This window comes from Lissotriton helveticus, chromosome 4_1 (assembly GCF_964261635.1).
Source record: "Lissotriton helveticus chromosome 4_1, aLisHel1.1, whole genome shotgun sequence".
NCBI lineage: Eukaryota > Metazoa > Chordata > Amphibia > Caudata > Salamandridae > Lissotriton > Lissotriton helveticus.
The window spans coordinates 1212210294-1212225662 of record NC_136063.1 but is presented as its reverse complement, the minus strand read 5'-3'; the positions used below and the strand labels follow the sequence as shown (position 1 = coordinate 1212225662).

Sequence of the window (15369 nt, the reverse complement as noted above, 5' to 3'; positions counted from 1 at the left end):
TAAAGCTCATTCTACAGGGCAGTGTCCTCATCAGGGGCACTGTTTGCTGGTGTGTCATTGGAAAAGATTTGCTGTGCTGCAACCTGGAAAGTATGCACACGTTTACTCGGCATTGTTGCCTGGATCTGGCAACAGAGGCTGAGTCAGCAGTTGGTCAAGCAGTGCTACGAAACCTTTTTAGATAAGGTAAGCCTATATAATAAGAGTATATTATTTCTGCTATTGTAAAGTTCTTTATTGCATATAACTATTATTGCATATGTGTATAACTTACTCTTCATTACAATACAGATATGTATGTATATTTTGCATTGGTTTGACATGGTATCTTTTGGATTTTCTTATGATACCCACCATCCACTATGCATCTGAGTATTATTTACTGCTAGCTATTCTGATTTTAAGCATGTGAATCTATGAAAGATACCCCAATACTGGATAAGAAAACAAGTTATTTACCTGTAACTTCAGTTATCCAGTAATGGTATCTTTCATAGATTCACATGTGACCCACCCTCCTCCCCTGGGAGGCTTACCTTATCTTTATGGCATACTTATTGTCACTTGTTTTACGAAAATCTGAGGGTCTGCCTCTCTGTGGGGAAGGTTCTAAGAGGGTGTTGCTGCCTGATTGGCTGGTTTCCAAGTTTGGTTCTTTTTGCAAAAGGACTAAGATAGGCTAATGTAGTGACTTGGCTATCTACTGTAACCTATAGTATAATGTTATTATGACTGTAATGTATATGTTTTATTGTACCGCGAGACTCCACCTCGGCGGCGGGGATGATTCTAAGCATGTGAATCTATGAAAGATGCCAATACTGGATAACTGAAGTTACAGGTAAGTAACTCATTTTCTTCTTTGGTTAAGTTATCGGGTTACACACTTGCAGGGGCCATTAAGGGTGGGGTATAGGGAGTATCAGACACAAATTAAACGGTATGAAGTTACCATAGTTCAAGGAGGGAAGGCAGACACATCGGCCAGAGCTTGGCCTCGACGGGGGCTACATGCAACACACTGTACTGCCGCCGGTAGTTTCGCAGTCACCCCATCCCCGTACTTTTTGCCCTGATCTACGGAGTCATGATGGGTACTCCCAATATATTACAACATGAATCTCCCAGTCCTCTCCTGGAATGTGATTGTGAATGGTTTGGGAGACAGTCAAGAAAGGGCTGGTGACCCAATATATTAAATGAATACAACCAGATATGATACTTTTACAGGAGACCCATCTTAAGGGGACACAGTGTAGATTCCTTGGGAGAGGCGCTTACACCCCGCTTGCACATTCGGGGCACATAACAGAGTCCAGGGGGATGGCCACTCTGTTCAGGAAGGATCCGCCCTTTACAGTAATGAAACAATAGATAGACCAATCCGGCAGATATGTGGAAGTGAAGGGGTCTTGGGTATGCACTGTATATCCCCCCCCCTCCCCCTTCTTTGACTACAGGCCTCCACGTTGGAGAAGCTAGCTGCTGTTTTGCTTAACGCAGACTCTTTGCTACACATTGTGGGAGGGGACTTCAACTATGTTATGGTAAGAGAGCAAGATAGAATGGGAACCTCTAGCCTGGCTGCTCAACTCACCCCACATGTGTGTTTTGCTGCTACTCTAGACCTGTAAGAGCTCTGGAGCCGAATACACCCCTTTGGCTGGAGAGGTGGGAACCATGCAGCAGGCAGACTACAAGGCCCGAGGCCTCTCAGATCACTCCCCCCACTTGGTGAAGATGGGGAGGCGTTGTGGTGGGGGGATGGGCTGAAAACTAAACACATGGAACCTGTGAGCCTGGGATGTGCCAGTTGGGCTGAGGGTGTACTCTAAGCTCTACTTTACAGAAAACAAAAGTTCAGTCACATCCAAGATAGTGCTCTGGAAAGCATATAAAACAGTCCTGCGAGATAGTGGCCAGAATCTGATAACCCAGAAAAAGTGTATCCATGGAGCGGCTTAAAGGCCAGGGGCTAAATGTGGCCCAAATAGTGCATCTCCGAGTAATGGAGGTCTTGTACTTTCCAAGCCTGGCATGCACTTTCTGGCACTCCCATGCAATTTACCAGCAATTGGGCTGACATGGGAGGAAGGAAACGAGTTGGGGTGATAAGTTAATGTTTGTGGGACACCTTGCAATAACTACACTATAGTACTGAGATGTCTGATGTGACAGTACCTAGCACATATGAACCCCTAGACAGCCGCTTAGTATGTAAACCCCACTCAAAAACTGATTAGCTTTAATGTCAGAGGGATTTACAGTCCAAGGAAGGCACACCAAGTATTTCCATATTTGGAGTGCCATGGTGCCTTTCTTACAAAAACGCATGTAATGCCACAGCAGCTGTCTAGTTTTTCCTCAGCAATGGAATGTCACAGCTTATTTTCCTCATATTCCACTTATTGTAGAGATGTGGCAATCTAAGTAAAGAAAAATGTGAATTTTGTTTTACAAGAGTGACGTCTAGACATGGAGGGTCACTGGATCCTGGTGTTGGGGCATATGTATGACACACCAATTGTACTGCTTAAATGTAGATAACCTAGCCTTTTTTGATAAACTCATGCTCCTCTGCTGTAGATATATGATCTCCCTATGGTGTGGGGCAGTTTTTAATTTGGTTTTACCCACAAAACATAATACATCTCTGGAAGCCAGAGACCTCTAACACAAACTAGTATTGCACTATGTAGGATAATGCAAACATATGGTTGGGTAGATGCATGGATTTATTGAATCCCACAGACACAGATTTCACATTTTATTCCTCAGTTTATCATGTCAGCTCTCATAGAGATATCTGACTGGTCCCACAATCATTTATTAGTTTGATTAGTGGGCTGCACATATTATCATGGACCTTGTCTGCAAGTTACCCCGCAGAGGGTATGGAATTAGAAATTAAGGGGATGTGAATTAAAGGACCCAGTGTTCTGGTTTCAAGCATGAATAGGCATATTCGAATATTTTCAACATAATGTAAGATTGGTAGCAGAGTTAGGAGTATTATGGGAGGCTTTTAAAGCTTTTACTTTAGGTATTTGCATCTCTATGGGGGCTGGCATTCTGAGATCGATATGGACTTGCTCAGACACATTAGAACAAGACTGAACACAATTAGAACTGGAATGTGAAAAAACACAAAAAACCTGCCCTACCATCTAAGCTACAGGAGAAGCTGAAAGTGTTCAGTGATACAGCAGCATGCAATGTACTATATTTAGGGGGAACTTGGTTGGGCCAGGTTTTTTTGGTGAGGGTGATTGACAAGACAAGACAAGACAAGGCCCTGGCCTGGGTGTTAAGGTCGAATAGGGAGTCCATCTCAGCGGCTAGCATAGTAGACGAGGACAACAGAATCAACACAGCTTTGGTAGACATTCTCAAGGTTTAAACAATACTATTAACAGCTATACATTTCTTGTCTGCTATATGACACATAGGAAATCTAAAGCAATTTGAGTAACGTAGCATTAGCCTGGTTTGAGGGAGAGAACTACAAACTGTTCAACTCTCCATTAACAGAAGACGACATGAAGCTAGCAATTGCCGTACTGCCAAGAGGAAAAGCTTTGGGAACCAGTGGCTTCCTGGTTGAAGTTTACCCAACATTCTCTGATAATCTTGCTCCCTGACTGTTGAAGGTTTACATGAGACAATTGTGAAAGACAACCCCCCCCCCCCCCCTTGTTGGAGCAGTTATAGCAGTGTTATCAAAATCAGGCTGTGGTCCCAGTAGTTGTACTTCCAATAGAGCTCTTTCACTATTAAACGTTGACAACAAGATGTTTGCCAACATTATAATGAAGTGGCTTCAGCCATTGATTCAAAGATTGGTATTGCCAGAACAAATGAGCTGTATCACACAAATAGCATTTAATCTACAAACTCTGAATAAGGTGCTGCAGAATGTGGATCTAATGATCCTCCTCTTGGTCATATTATTTAACACTTTGAAAGCATTTGATGTTTTAGAGTGGGCATATATGGTGAAGTATTGAGACGCATGGGACTATGGAAATATTTCCTCAGTGTGATTAATTTGCTGTACACTTATCCATCTGCCCGAGTAAGGGTAAATGGCATAAATTGCTGCAATTCCACCATAGTTAAGGGCACCCGGCAGGGATGTCCCCTATCTCCCCTCACTCATATTTGCTCTATCGATCACGCTTTGGCTTTGCCGGCTGTGTCAGGTGTGTTTGCATAGCAAGATCTATGTCCGATCAGGGTCTCTACTGGTGTCACTTTACATGCTCAATATTATTTTTTATGTTCAGTAGCTTGAAGAAAACCTTGCACCAGGACTTATTTCTCTCAATAAATAATATGGTCCCTTGGGCGAGGAGTACCTGCAGCAGTGGAAACACAAGGAAATTAAATATCTTAGAGTTTTCAAAACCAGAGATTCAGGGGAACTAATGAGAGAGAATTTTGTTGAACATTAGAGGAATTACTAGTATGGGTTGGACGATAGATAACACTACTTCTGTCAGTTGTGGATCACATATCTATAATTAAAATAGTGATCATGCTAAAGCGTTTATTTGTTAACATCACAATAAAGATCCCCAAGAGAGTACTTGAGACAACTCCTGCAGCTGTGAATTCGGTTGATCTTGGGCAGAGGGCAGTCGAGTATTAAGGTAGATGCTCAAAAGGCCTATGTATAAAGGGGGATCTGGAATCCCAGACCCGTATTTATATTCTCTGTTTGCTTTGGTGCATTATTCTAAATATTGGTTCTAGAATCAGTAGCTGACACGCGTCAAGGGCGAGAAAAAATTGACTAGATCATACTCTTTCCCAACCATGCTGGAGATGGAGTAGGTATAATAGAGCACTGTTCGTGCCTGGTGGGAGGTTTTCTCTTTTGGGAGAGAGAGATAATAACCTACTACTTTAACCATTATTAGGAAAAAAAAGTATGTCTGTTAAATAAGCTGGGTATTTAGGTGATGGGCGATTAGTTTCCAGATGGGATAGTTCTCCGTTTAAAGCAGTTTAGGGAAATGGTTGGTGTACCACTGTCAACCCTACATTACCACCAGCTATGACACTAAGCGTGATCTGTATTCCCGTATTTCCTTCACTGGAAGTATAAATATTGACTAAATTAATGCAGAGAGGAGAAGCGGACAAGACATTTTCCTTTTTGCATGATGAGTTAATCAGCACCGAGGCACTATCGAAATACATCTCTAGGCAGGCATGGAAGATGAAGCTGGGCAAATCAGTATGCAATAAAAGCTGGAAATACGCCTGTGCACAACTTAGACATCCAATGCACGTACATACACAAATTAATACACTTCAAGATCTTACACTGTTTAGACCAGGCTTCTCCAACCAGTAGCTAGTGAGCAACTGGTAGCTCTCTCCAGCTACTTGTAAGTAGCTCTTCTATGTGCAGCCCAGCCTACTAAATTATAGGCGTTGTTGAATCAACATATGTATACCAAATTTAAAAAGCATCTGTTCGCAATGATAATGTGTGTTTTTAGAGCGTATATTTGGAGAAAAATGTCTGAATTTCCAAAATATATTTGAAGTTGATATTTGAGTCCTAAAACGTGAAGCTGGGGAGGCTTATTACTCTTACTATAACCATGGTGCCAGGGGCTTTCCTGCTGCGGCTGTTACGTATTACCCATCTGTAGGCATTCTAAGTAAATAAGTCCTTTTTTGCATTACTACTGGCAACCCTGCCTGATTCACTGAAGTGATCACCACTGACAGTGTTGTATAGGGTGACCACTAATGTAATCTGGTCTGATGTGCTCACTATACAACACTAATAATATTAGTAGCTCCTATGTCAGTAAAGGCTGAAGACCCCTGGTCTATCAAATCAAATGGAGGGTCACTGTTCCTGAGAGAGAAAGACACAACAGAGAGATCTAGGTTTTAAAAAGGAAATTGGGGACAGTAACCATGACAGTCTTGTGTTGTCCTCACACACCCCTGGGAATGTAATGCTTCATCTTCAGGCGGGTGCTCCTCGTTGGGCCGGGGCTGCCCCTGAAGGGTCACTTTAGCGGAGATCTTTTAGTTTTATCACCATTAGAAGAGTGCGAGGGTGCCCAGGTGGGGTGATTGTGAGTTAAAACTGAGTAAGGGATGTCACATTAAGCTTTAATGTATAGACTCCTCTGCCACGTTAAAAAACCTAGATAGGTCAGTGCTACTTTAAAGGTTCTAAAGTGCCCAAGTTGCTCTGTGTAACTTAATGAAGTAAAACATGGGTCAACAAGTTTTGCGCCTCTATGGTCTCTAAATGATCCGTGGCTCTTCTCGAGACCAAAAAGATAATGAGCCTACCCCACACTAACATAGTTATGAGCGAACCCCCCACAAAAAGGGAGGTACCTACTTGTTCATAGTTAAAATGATCGTCCAACGTAATCAAACGGTATGCCTCCTCGGTCGGGTCAGGGGTTGCGCACAGCTGCGGGGTATCTGGAGTGCATCCAGTACGCCAATCCTACCCGCCTCCTCTGCTTGACCCGGGCTAGAGGGTAGGTTTGGCGTACGGGGCACACTCCCGATATACATCTGATGTTGTGGATTCCAATACAAAAAAGACAATAGGAATTAGAGATTTATTCCCAAGGAATTTACAGCCTGCTGACATGTTTGTGTCCGGAGGTTTTTGTTTACCATAGGTTTACCACTGCAGAGCAAATTTGATGATTCGGTTCTTGTGTTTCTGCAGGAATCGCCTTGAAACCCTCCCCGAATGGTTATGCGACAGCAAAAAGCTCGAGGTCTTGGATGTTAGCCATAATCAGATATGCGAGCTGCCTGCTGGGTGAGTTTCTCAAGTCCAAATTGCACAATCTGAAACAAAACAAAGACTGGAATGAAAATAAAATTGTTGTTTTCTGAGTTATTTGTTCCAGTAACTGAATATTTCGTTATATCAGATGTTTCTTTTTCTGTTCTGATCTTTGTGTTGAATTTTTCTCATGCTTGAAATGTCTTCATTTCGAAGGAGAGAAGCTATTTTAGCTTTTTAGGTGTTGAGATATTCCAGTAGTTGCAAGTGAAAAACTTTTGCAAAGCTACGCTGGTGCTCATTACCTCTCACATCCACAGATGAACCAGATAAGACATTAATGAAATGGCGGCAGGACATAGCAAGAACTCTGAATTTCTAGTCATTATTTAATGAGGATTTAAGACTGTAGTGCACAGCTTCATGAATTGCCTTTTTTGTTGCTGTTAATTGTAACATATATTTTTTAACTCACTGTTGTGATGGTAAAGGTTGCACCCTGCACTTGCATATGGAGATAGGTTTAGGGACGTTTTGCTACTGTTTGCATAATGGAAAATTGCTTTTGTCATATCGTCTATAATATAGAACAAGGAGACCCCACAATTTACGAGAACATGGGGCGATACTTTTTTTAAAGAAATAAAACTGTGATTCTCTAAGGCCAAATGGTCTCGAGTGTTAAAAACATCAAGGGTCATGGGCAATTTTTTTGAGTACCCAACAGTACATAATACACAGAAGGCAAGTATAAACACAGGACAGTACTTAACATTGTAATGCAATTAATGTATTTATTGTATACATTTAAAAAAAACTTTTTTTCTATATGATGTAATAAGGTGCTCACAATTACATGAAGGAAACATGCAGTGGTAAGTGAAAATGATTACGAACTTGCAGCAGTACTAACCTCCAAGATGCTTAGACTCCTTTATGCAGTTATTTATATAATCTTTTAATTCATCAAATTGAGATCATCATCAGGACAAGGTGTGTGAGCGCCTCGTATTGTTATTGGGGTAGGAGTGCCAAATCTACCAAGGAAAATGCATAGTCAAAAGATTGGTGCAGGAAGCGTTAGAAGAGGAAGACTGGAATGAGGCTCTAGCGGGCCCCAGAGGAGCGGCCATTTCCGTCCGCCTTAGGCTGATCCAATTCAAATAACTGCACAGGGTATATTTCACTCGGCGGAGGCTGTGGCAGGCGGGCCTCATTGCATCCCCGATCTGTACTAGGTGTGGATGTGAGGAGGGCACTTTCTTTCACACGGTGTAGAGTTGTGGCCACTTGGACAGGTTCTGGAATGGAGTTTGGAATGGTTTGGATGAGGTCCTTGGATGGGTGCTCCCCCGCACGCCGCACCTGGGACTGTTGCACGTGTTGGGTGGAGTGGGGGGAAACCTCTACAACAGGCATTTATTGTTACTGGGACTCACAGTCGCCAAAAGAGATAGCGCAAGCATGGAAGGACCCTGATTATTTGCATTCATTTTATAGCATTTGATATAAAAGACATTATGGATTGCAATGCGTTATGTATATCTACATGATTGGCAGTTGTCTCTGGGGAACAGAGCTCTGCGATTTTTATGTGATCTATCAATAAAATCTGTTTAAAAAAATAAAAATTGGTGCTGGAAGCCTTTTCACCTTGCGCTGCGGACCGGATAGCTTGCTGGAAACTTGTAAAACTTAATGACGAGAATCTGACTAAGGTAATATGAATTAGGCACAGAGTGGAAGCTCCGGGGTCTCCGGTTAATATGTGTAGATAATCCGAATAGGTCCACTTAGAGGACAAATAGTAGTTAATTCCGGAATATAGAAATAGATCCGAGGGCCCCCCCCAGGGTGTTGCTGCCAGTGGGGCTAACAAGCCTATGACTTGAAGAAAGCGCTGAGCAGCAGAATTAATTCCAGTTATTGCGACGGGATTGGGACTCTGGGTGGCAGCTCTGGTCTCACAGCTCAGTGTGCCATGTCGCGCAACATTTGGATCCTGGATAAGTTCTGTCCAGTTCATAGCAGAAAGGAAAGGGTTAAGTGTGCTAGGTCATCTGTCACCAAAGATCAAACATTTCTCTCTTGCCCTAGGCAAGATCCAAACGTTGCTCGATGTGACAAAAGCACTTTTGCATTATACAAACAGTAAGAAAATGTAGACAATCGTTGGGTTGACTGTAGACTTGCGTCCTTATTCGCACTGTAATATCACTAAACGAACCAAATATGCACATTTATAATTGCACCTTCTAACGAGCGCCAGGTGTTTTTCAAGTGAAACAGTTAGGTCTGATGTGATTGAGAATGTAGTTGATCCATTTAGGGCTTCCTGCATGAGATTAAGGTAGTGAAAGCCGTGGCTGCTATCTGGAGTACTGTTGTGCCAATGTGTTACCGACCAACCAAAATTAAAAGAAAGCATCTGGACAGATGAGTAAAGGAGGCGTAGCATTATGGTAGCGCGTGACCTGAAAATAAAGCGAATATGAGTTTTGGAGCCTTTTTTAAAACTAATTATTAAATGAATGCACATCGGAATTTATAGCCGAGTGATATTTTACATTCTAATAGCAGTGGAACAAAATGTGAATTTCTATTTTTGAGGAACTATTGTTTGCCTGTCCACAGGGCTCAACTCGAGTGCTATTCATTCTGAGCAGCTCATTTAAAGCACGGGTTCAGGGCGGCGGTAGACTACAGCCTCATGGAAAGAGAGGGTAGCAGACAGCAGAGGCTCAGGCTTTTAGATAACCACCGCAGCCACATACTGGACGGTAGACGTCATCCCCTATGCAAGTCTGCGGGCAGGGCAATGCAGTATGCTTTTTGGGATGGGAAGAGATGAGTGGCTTGCTTTTCTTTAATTTAGAAGGGAGAGAATACTTACTCTTCTGCAATAATTGTAATGGGAGAGTGCTTTACGTCTCTGGAGCAACCAGGTGCTGTGGATGTGAGTACCAGCACTTCTATGTTTCAGTTTAAACCACTGCTCTGAGCTCAGTCTCCATTTACCCGTATCCTTAGCTTTACGGTCAGCAGAGATGAGCTTGTCCAGAATGGGATCAATGGCTCCCAACAAAGTCTGAAGACTTAAAAGAGCCTTCTCTCTCTCCGGGTGGAAGCTAGAAGAGCCGCCTTCTCCTCCTCCAAGATGAGAAATCGAGCCCAATAAAATGGGGCAGCATTATTGCCTCCACCGCTGCTGGTGGTTTCTTTAAATGACACCGCAGCTATCTTCAGCTGATAGCAACAGCCTGCTTCGGTGACAAATAGCCCAATAAAATATGTTTACATAGGCCCCAGTAGCAAAATGCTTTTTGCTGATGGTGCACACCATTGACAAAATGAATAGGTCCAAAAAGCGAGAACTGTTGGCTTTGCCAAAGCTTATTGGCATATTTTATTGATTCTGTTTTCACTGTATCGTTCATGGGAAAAGCATGCAGATGAGATCGGCCCTATGTAAAGTTTCCCTGAAGACAAATTTGTAATCTTGAGCGGTCTTAAAATGTTCTTGTACCATTCAGTGTCTAAAGGGGAAATTCGGTTATTTAGCTCACAGAATGTGCTTGCGCTGGGCTTAGAGACTTCAAGTGGTAAACACATCAAGGGTTTCCCTAACGAGGGCCTCTGAACAGATTGATGCAAAATAATTGTGTTGCATTTGTTCATGGATTTAGGAATCCACAGACATTTAGTTTCTCTGCTCTGTGTAAATCCACCAGAGGTTACATGATAGAACAGTTTGCAGACAATGGCTCGTAATTTGATGGTTACTTTGGGTGGTTAATTTGTAACCCCGTCTCGCTTGTGCTGGACCCTGCTGTATTGATCTGGGTCACTAGAGACTTTTATGCACTTCTGTTTTGCCACCTTTTTTAACGACGGTGGAAGGGTTAACATGGATTCTCGAACAAGGTGTTAATTGTGTCGCTCTTCTGGGACTCCCTGTACCAAGATGTTAATTGTACTCCTCTTTTTATTTAGGTGGTAAAAGAACTCACTCACCACCATATCAGTTCAAATCATTTTTAGAACACTTGTATATCAAAGGTAGGCTTGCCTGTCTGATTCACTTTATTTTGATTCCATTCATGCTTTAAGATATGTGATGAGTTTTCAAAACTTTTTCTTCTGATTGAGCCGATAGTGTAAGTAAAAATCACCAACTCATTTTAATGAGCTTGTTTTGATTTAAATAGGGCTGTACTCTTTTATGTTGGATTGTCGCATTTGTATAGTGTTTTATCCATATGTCGGGACCGGAGCGGTTACCCCTATGGATCACAAGCTACACTTGTAAGCTGTTTGTTTGGAAGTGGTTGGTCTTTGTTTTGAGCCTGTGTGTGAAGTGTTTTTAAGCCGTACGGGATGACCTCCGAAGTGCGGTTATTATGTGGTGGGACGCATCGCTCGTTGGCGTGATGGATTAGGGAATGTGATAAATAGGCACACATTCTGTACATTTCTGGTATGTTAGTTTTTTTCATTTTTCATGTTCTCAATCTAGTGCCGTATTGTGGTTGATCCAAGAAGGTATCCACTCCGAGTTCTTATAGATCTGGGGGGCAACTGGTGTTGAAGAGTGAAGTGTGTGGAGAAGTGTGGCTCAGGGGTTAGAGGCAGCAGACCCGGAAGCTGAGATCGGTCCTGGACCAGGGTTCAATTCCCCGCCTCGGCGGGGTCTTGGGCTAAAAATTCCACGGACTCGATAATTCTCGCCCCGTGCCTCCTCGACTCACGGGTTCACACTCTGCGACTCTGGGCAATAGCTTGCTTAATCTCCACAACGGCCCCTCGCGGCGGGATGCCTGACTTTCACCTTGTGGGTACCCTGCTATCTCACAGGGAAGGGTTCCCTAAGCAAGCGCCGGGAAACCTACTGCGGGTAGCTGTGCGCTATATAAGCTCAACTACATTTACATTTACAAGTGATTCAGATCTGCCAGGAACACATGGTTTCATGAATCTCATATTCAGTTGTTATGTTGGACGTCAACTTGTGATTTGTCAACACGCACTGCTATTTTCAGCCTATTATTATTTTCACTGCTTATAGCACATTACAGTTTAAGACCTGCAGGGTGAACTATTCTTCATTCCTCCAGTGACCATGAGTGTAGCTGATCTCTTCTGTCACCTGTTTTAATTGGTTTCGCGTTATTTATTGTATCTGTATCTTTCAGTTACCCGCAGAGTTGAACAGGTCCTTTCATACATTATAAGGCTTCCCTAATAATAGGGGAAAAGTAACATTGTTGTCATATGATGGCAAAGATTAGGTTGAAGTAGGGATGACTGTTTGACAAAAGATACTGTCATTCATCGTGTGGTTGGATGTAAGGTGTATACTATTGATCTGTGTTTTCCATCCTTCTAGCTCCGAAGTGGATAGCAAGTGCACTCTGTTGCTGTGCAGCTCACCTCTTTAAGAGGACGTTGTGGTACAGCAGTCACCCTTGTATATGGGCCATTTTAGGGAGGGGGCGAGAGATCCCCGGTCACATGACTTTGGTGTTTTTGGCCTCCAAGCTCAATGCATGTCGGGGTGTTCGTAACGAAGGAGACCAGATAGGAAAACAAGCTTAAAACCCATACCCTTGTTCCTGGTCTACATCAGCAGGTCACAGTTTATGCCTAAGCAGAATTCTATTATAGAAAATAATTTTAGCTTAAATAAAAGCATACAGCCATACACAGGTACTACTCTGGATTTCCTTCCTGCAAGTTTCACCACTATGCCCTTAAATAATACCACTTAATTATTTCAGGCACTCTTGCCTTTTACTGTCCTTACCGTGTCCCTGGTCTTCGAAATGGATAGCATAAATCCTTTGTTGCCATGTTTGCCCTCTCTTTGAGATGCTGTTGGGCTGTCTGTAGAGAAACTTTAAGTTCTCTGGCATGTTTTTACTAACATCATTTAACATTTTCTTAATCGTTAGATACATGAGTCATTCGTAAAATATTAGCTAAGCCCAAGGACCGCGGGTGGGACAACTGAAAACTGTTGCTTTGTGTATGTGAACTGATTGAGGTTAAAGCAGGTAGACTCAGACAAACTTCATATGTGTCAGAGTACCCACAGGTGAGCCTTGTGGTACAGCTAAAGTGTTGTCAATAGAAGAAGAAATAATTCAGTCTGAAACATTGTAAAAATAAACGGACCAGGAAAGCTGGAGGTGACCAGTAATGCACATGAGAAGTATTAATCGGGGACTGCAAATATGTGATAAACTCAAATTTGATAACTTACCCAGTGTGTTGAAAATGTATTAACCGGCCTGTAGATTTCCTGAAAGGATTGACCTGGACATAGTAGGTGGGGCTGCAGCAGACAAACCAGCTAACATTAATCATTGGTGGCACTTCCTGAGGTAGTCTTTTAGTGAGTTTCAAGATGGACTAAGTGGTAGGTCCCTGCAGAATCCGCTTTCAGACGGAATCTTCCAAGCCAGAATGACTCACCCAGCAGGGAGACAATCGTGGATGTCTGAATGTGGCAAACCTTTGTCTTCTTTTAGCTCTGAATACAAAGGAAGGTGGTCTGATAGCAGCAAGGCTTGTGAGGGTGCAGACAATCAGAATTCACGAGTTATGAGTGAGGTAGAGAACTTGATATCTAAATGCAGAGGACTAAAGAGTCGTGGGTGAGGGTCATGAAGACTGCATATTGTTATGGCGTGTTTTCTGCACATGCAGAAATGTTGACAATTAAATGCACTTTATTAGAGCAGCTTTGCTATTTTTACATTGACTTGAAAAACCTTGCTAGGAACGTTGACTGTGTATTTTTGCATTTATGAAAACCTGCAGAAATGTTTTTAATTTCTGCAGAACTTATTTTCCCAAAGATTTAAATTGCTTCTGGTAGGGACTTATGAGTTCCGTTTCAAAAGCGTAATGGGGATGACCTGAATCAACTGAAACCATTAGTGCTTTAGCAGCATGTTGGAGTATCTCATTTCTCTGTGCAAGTTGTCACACCTATCAAGATAGTGTATACACCGGATGTATTAGTATAGCACAGACCATGTTGCATAGCAGTGGAGGGCTGCACAGAAGCAGGCGGGTATACAAGGAGTGAGATGGGGAGAGGGGCGGGAAGCACGGTCACCGGGAATGGGAGGTAGAACCTGCGGCGGCTGATAGGGAGCCGCGGGTGAAGGGGTTTTGGGGGATGGTGGAATTAAAAAAAGAAAGAAAGAAAAACGTACCTGCGCTCGCCTTGCAGCCACTGCCTCTCCTGTGTCTCAGGAAGCACCTGGGCTCTCCTAAGCAAATCACAACGCTGCAATGCAGCTTTGTCATTGGCCTGAGCACAGTGGTTCGGCACTCAGATAGGGACAGAGGCTCTGTGCATATTCCACCAGGCTGTGCATTATAGCCTGGTGGGAAAGATGCAAAGTGTGCAGGACTGTTTGGCTAGCCTAAGAGGGCAGGCCAAACAGTCCTGTGCACTTTGGGAGTGAAAACCACTCCTCCCTCTGGCCCCTGCTTCGGCCACCTCCACCTCTTCCCGCACCTAGGAATGGGAAAATAAAATGATATCCTTCAATTATCATAATTTTATTTTACCTCTTCACTGCTCTCAAAGCAGTGGGGCGATGGTATGTTATGTTATACACATTTAAATTGCGCACAGCTGCCCCAGCTAAGGGGCGTCCTGGCGCTTTGCAGGAAATGTGTAACAGTTACCAGAAACACAACACAGAAAAAGGACTTTATTTAAAAAGGAAAGTTTTCAGAGCTTTGCGGAAAGCAAAAAGATCGTCTAAAAGCCGCAGGTCCGTCGGGAGAGAGTTCCAAAGCTCAGCCGCCCTGACCCGGAAAGAACGGCCACCAACCCGACACAGCCTGTATCGGGGGACCACGGCGAGGGCTTGACCTCCAGATCTCAAAGAGCGGGAAGGAACATACCACGACAGAAGGTCAGCGAGGATTGGCGGACCTACTCCCCTCAAGATCTTAAACGCCAGACACAGCACCTTGAACTGGATGCGTGATTTGATGGGGAGCCAGTGCAATGATCTCAGGACCCCAGAGACAGAGCTCGTACGGGGTAAACCAACAATGGCTCTCGCCGCGGCGTTCTGCACGCGTTGGAGGCGGGTAGTCTCAGCCACATTGGTCCCTGCCAGGAGAGAGCTTGCATACTCCAGGCGAGATAATACAGTGGCCTGGACTATCAGCTGCCTGGTACCACGGTCAAAGAACTTCAGAATGGGCCGCAACGACCGCAAGATACCAAAACAGCAGGCCGCAATTTTCTTCGAATGGCCCTCAAAACTAAGAGCAGGGTCCATCCAAACCCCCAAATTTCTTAGTTCAGTGACCGGGAGAGGGACCGGCCCCAGTTCAACGGGCCACCACTTGTCCCCCCAAAGTTCCGCCCTCCTACCGACGATCATGATCTCGGTTTTCTTTGCGTTGAGCTGGAGACAGTTGTTCTTCATCCAGCTTGCCACCGCTCTAAGACCATTCTGAAACCTGGGGGCATCCCGGTCCGCATCCCCGCTGATCGTAACCGCTAACTGAGTATCGTCAGCATACTAGACCATGGTCATGTCCCATTGCTT

At 43.6% G+C, this 15369-nt stretch overlaps 1 protein-coding gene across 2 annotated transcripts in view; it reads left to right on the top strand.

Annotated features, from left to right (window-relative positions):
- Nucleotides 1–15369, top strand: part of PHLPP1 (PH domain and leucine rich repeat protein phosphatase 1) — a 651577-nt gene that overhangs the window by 430600 nt on the left and 205608 nt on the right. For both annotated transcript variants that reach the window (XM_078687772.1, XM_078687773.1), the window contains exon 9: nucleotides 6722–6817. In XM_078687772.1, coding sequence (XP_078543898.1) covers nucleotides 6722–6817 — 96 coding nt within the window. The remainder of the gene's footprint in view (nucleotides 1–6721; nucleotides 6818–15369) is intronic.